The 2,710-nt window shown below is 38.9% G+C and overlaps 1 protein-coding gene and 1 non-coding gene across 2 annotated transcripts; one reads left to right on the top strand and one right to left on the bottom strand.

Moving 5' to 3' along the window:
* Nucleotides 1–462: 462 nt before the first annotated feature.
* Nucleotides 463–964, bottom strand: LOC145139482 (uncharacterized). The gene is made up of 2 exons (XM_079073293.1): nucleotides 755–964; nucleotides 463–699 (listed from the first exon to the last, which is right to left on the bottom strand). The coding sequence occupies exons 1-2, from the start codon at nucleotides 962–964 to the stop codon at nucleotides 463–465; spliced, it is 447 nt and encodes a 148-aa protein (XP_078929419.1).
* A 1,173-nt stretch (nucleotides 965–2,137) lies between these two features.
* On the top strand, nucleotides 2,138–2,244 carry LOC145141600 (small nucleolar RNA R71). Its single transcript, XR_013722794.1, has one exon. It is a non-coding gene; the product is annotated as a small nucleolar RNA R71 (small nucleolar RNA).
* The last annotated feature ends 466 nt before the right edge of the window (nucleotides 2,245–2,710 follow it).

Genomic DNA, 2,710 nt, shown 5'->3' with positions numbered 1-2,710 from the left:
AAAAAAAAAAAAGCAAACCGAGCTCGGGTTGCCTCCCGAAAAGCGTTTTTTTTATAGGAGTCATGAGTCGGACTCCGTGCCACCTCACGTTGAATCGTTTGGAGTTTCAATCACCAAGTGCACCTTCTGCTCCCTCCACCTTTTCTTGTACGCTTGCACTCTCCTTAAGTAGGCCTTCTTAGAGTTTTCCTTTTTCAATTTAGAATCACCTTCTTCGAGCTTTCGTTTTACTCCTTTATGTACAACAAGTTTAGGATCTTCTCTTTCTTCTTCTTGTAATTCCTTAGCTTCAACATTCTCCTTGTCAAAACTTGGTGGTTTCAAGACTTGGATAACTTCTTCTTCATCATCACCTGACACCAAACTTTCTTTACTCTCCTTACTAACTAGAGAACTTGGAGTTTTATAAGCAAAGGCTTCAAATATCATCAGAATTGATTCTCTAGGCTTAGTACGCTTGACTTATTTAATTGCTCGAATTTCTTCTTGCATAAATTTCTCCAATTCCTCAAGCTCATTTTCTTCATCTACATTGCATACTTCACTTTGAGCATAGTCATTCTTGAATCCATCTTCAACTCTAAATGTCATTTCTTCATCTCCTACTCGGAATGTAAGTTTAGACTCGCGAATATCCACCAAGGCTCGTGCGGTATTGAGTAAAGGGCGTCCAAGGATAATTGGAAAATTTTTTATCCTCTTTCATGTCTAGCCCCACAAAGTCAATTGGAAAAATAAATTTTCCAATTTTTACCAAAATGTCCTCAACTATGCCTCGAGGATTAGTCACCAAACGATTTGCCATATGAATTGTCATTCGAGTAGCCTTCAAATATGAAAGATTGAGCTTTTGATAGAACGAATAAGGCATCAAATTTATGCTTGCTCCAGAATCGGCTAAGGCATATGTTTTCATATTATTACCAAATTCACATGGAAGTGTAAGGCGTCCAGGATCTTCCATCTTCCTTGGTATCCCTTCCATAATGACCTTAGAACTCTGCTCACTAAGGACAACCTTGGAGGTCTTCTCTAGTTGTTGGCAAGTATCAAGTAAGTCTTGCAAAAACTTGGCATATTTGGGAACTTGTGCCAAGGATTCAATAAAAGGAGTATTAATAGGAATACCCTTAACTTGATTCATAAATTTCATATGCTCTTGCTCCAGTGGGTGAACTTTGGCTCGAGAAGGAAATGGTAGCGGACGACGAAAAGCTTGAGTGCAAGAATTATTTTTTTGTTCAGATCGTTCCCACGTCGTGAGGTCAGTAATTCAGCAACCTTTTTGTTTTCAATTTTCGACTTCTTTGGATGTGGTTCGGGTTGCTTTGGCTCTTCTTCCAAGGCTTCTAGGAACTCAGAAATAGTATCTTCTTCGGTATCATCGGCCATGACATGCGGTGGTGGTTCCTTATCGGGAATTTGTGGAGATAAGAGTTCGTTAACCAATGTAGTTAATTGACCAAGTTGAGCTTCAATATTTTGGATTGATGCTTGATGATTTCTAAGTAAAGCTTGCTAACCTCTCATTAGATCTTGCTGGTCACTTATTGTTGCATCAGTTTCATCATGACGTTTTTCCGAAGCCTCCATAAATCTAGTAAGCATGGACTCAAAATCAACTTTCTTTTCAGGTTGTGGTTTCTTTTTTTGGTAAAAGCCTCAGCATGTTTGCCTATATTTCTCGTCTTTTTGCTTTTTGTATTCATCGTATGACAACCATTCTTTCTTTGGCTTCCTCTGATCTTCATCATAACGGTCTCCACTTGAGTAGCATACTTGATCTTTTCTATTCCCGTTCTCGTCTAAATGGCAATCTTTTTTCAAATGTGGACCATTACATTTTTCACAACCCACACGTATAGCATGCATGGATTGATCCATATTTGTCATTCTTCGATCCATATTATTCAACATAGCCAAAACAGCCACCATGTCTGCCGAAGTGTCACTCCTAATTCCTTTTGCTCCATCATTTCGAGGATTGTGATACTCATGCGAATGCTTAGAAAACTCTTTAATTAACTCCTTAATTTCAGCAGGATTTTTCTTCGTTAAAGGTCTTTGAGAATCAAGGAGTTGCATTGTCATCACATTTACCCCATCGTAGAAGATTGATACTTCTTGTTGCACATTAAGGTCATTTTGGGGGCAATTTCGATGTAATCCCTTTTAGCGCTCCCATGCTTCATAAAGTGATTCACCTGGTTGTTGCTCAAAGTTAGCTATTGCCTTATTGAGTTTAGACACTTTTGATGGTGAGAAAAATTCCTCTAAGAATTGTTCATGCATTTGCGCCCATGTAGTGATTGCACCGGGTGGAAGTGCCTTTAACCAATCTTTATCAACTCCTTTGAAAGTGACTGGAAGCATTCTCAATAACACCGTCTCACGTGAAACATTCGGGATATTGAAGTAATCAGTGATGTCATTGACTTCATCAAGGTGTTTGTAAGCAACCTCATGATCTTTCCCGGAAAATGGAACATCCTTAAGCGTGGAAAGAATATGTCCTTTAAGCTCAAATGTTAATGTAGCGGTAATTGCAGGTTGCACTAAACCTAGACCGGTGTCCTCTCGAATTCTTTTCTTGTATGTTTCCATCGAAATGTTGGAAATGTCTGCCATGTTGTTTCCTGGCTTGCTTTCGTGTTCACTACCTTTGTCTGTTTCGTAACCAACCTCCTTTTTATTAAGAGTGTTCTCAATG

The sequence above is a fragment of the Lactuca virosa genome, chromosome 9 (assembly GCF_052849685.1).
Source record: "Lactuca virosa cultivar CGN04683 chromosome 9, Lactuca_virosa_CGN04683_v6, whole genome shotgun sequence".
NCBI lineage: Eukaryota > Viridiplantae > Streptophyta > Magnoliopsida > Asterales > Asteraceae > Lactuca > Lactuca virosa.
This window is presented reverse-complemented; position numbering and strand designations above follow the sequence as displayed.

Bases quoted from the DNA above. Each gene is read 5' to 3' on its own strand.
- LOC145139482 (XM_079073293.1), bottom strand. From the start codon at position 964: ATGGAAGATCCTGGACGCCTTACACTTCCATGTGAATTTGGTAATAAT. The intron at 700-754 runs GTAAAAATTGGA...TAGACATGAAAG, and splicing joins GCATAGTTGAGGACATTTTG to AGGATAAAAAATTTTCCAAT.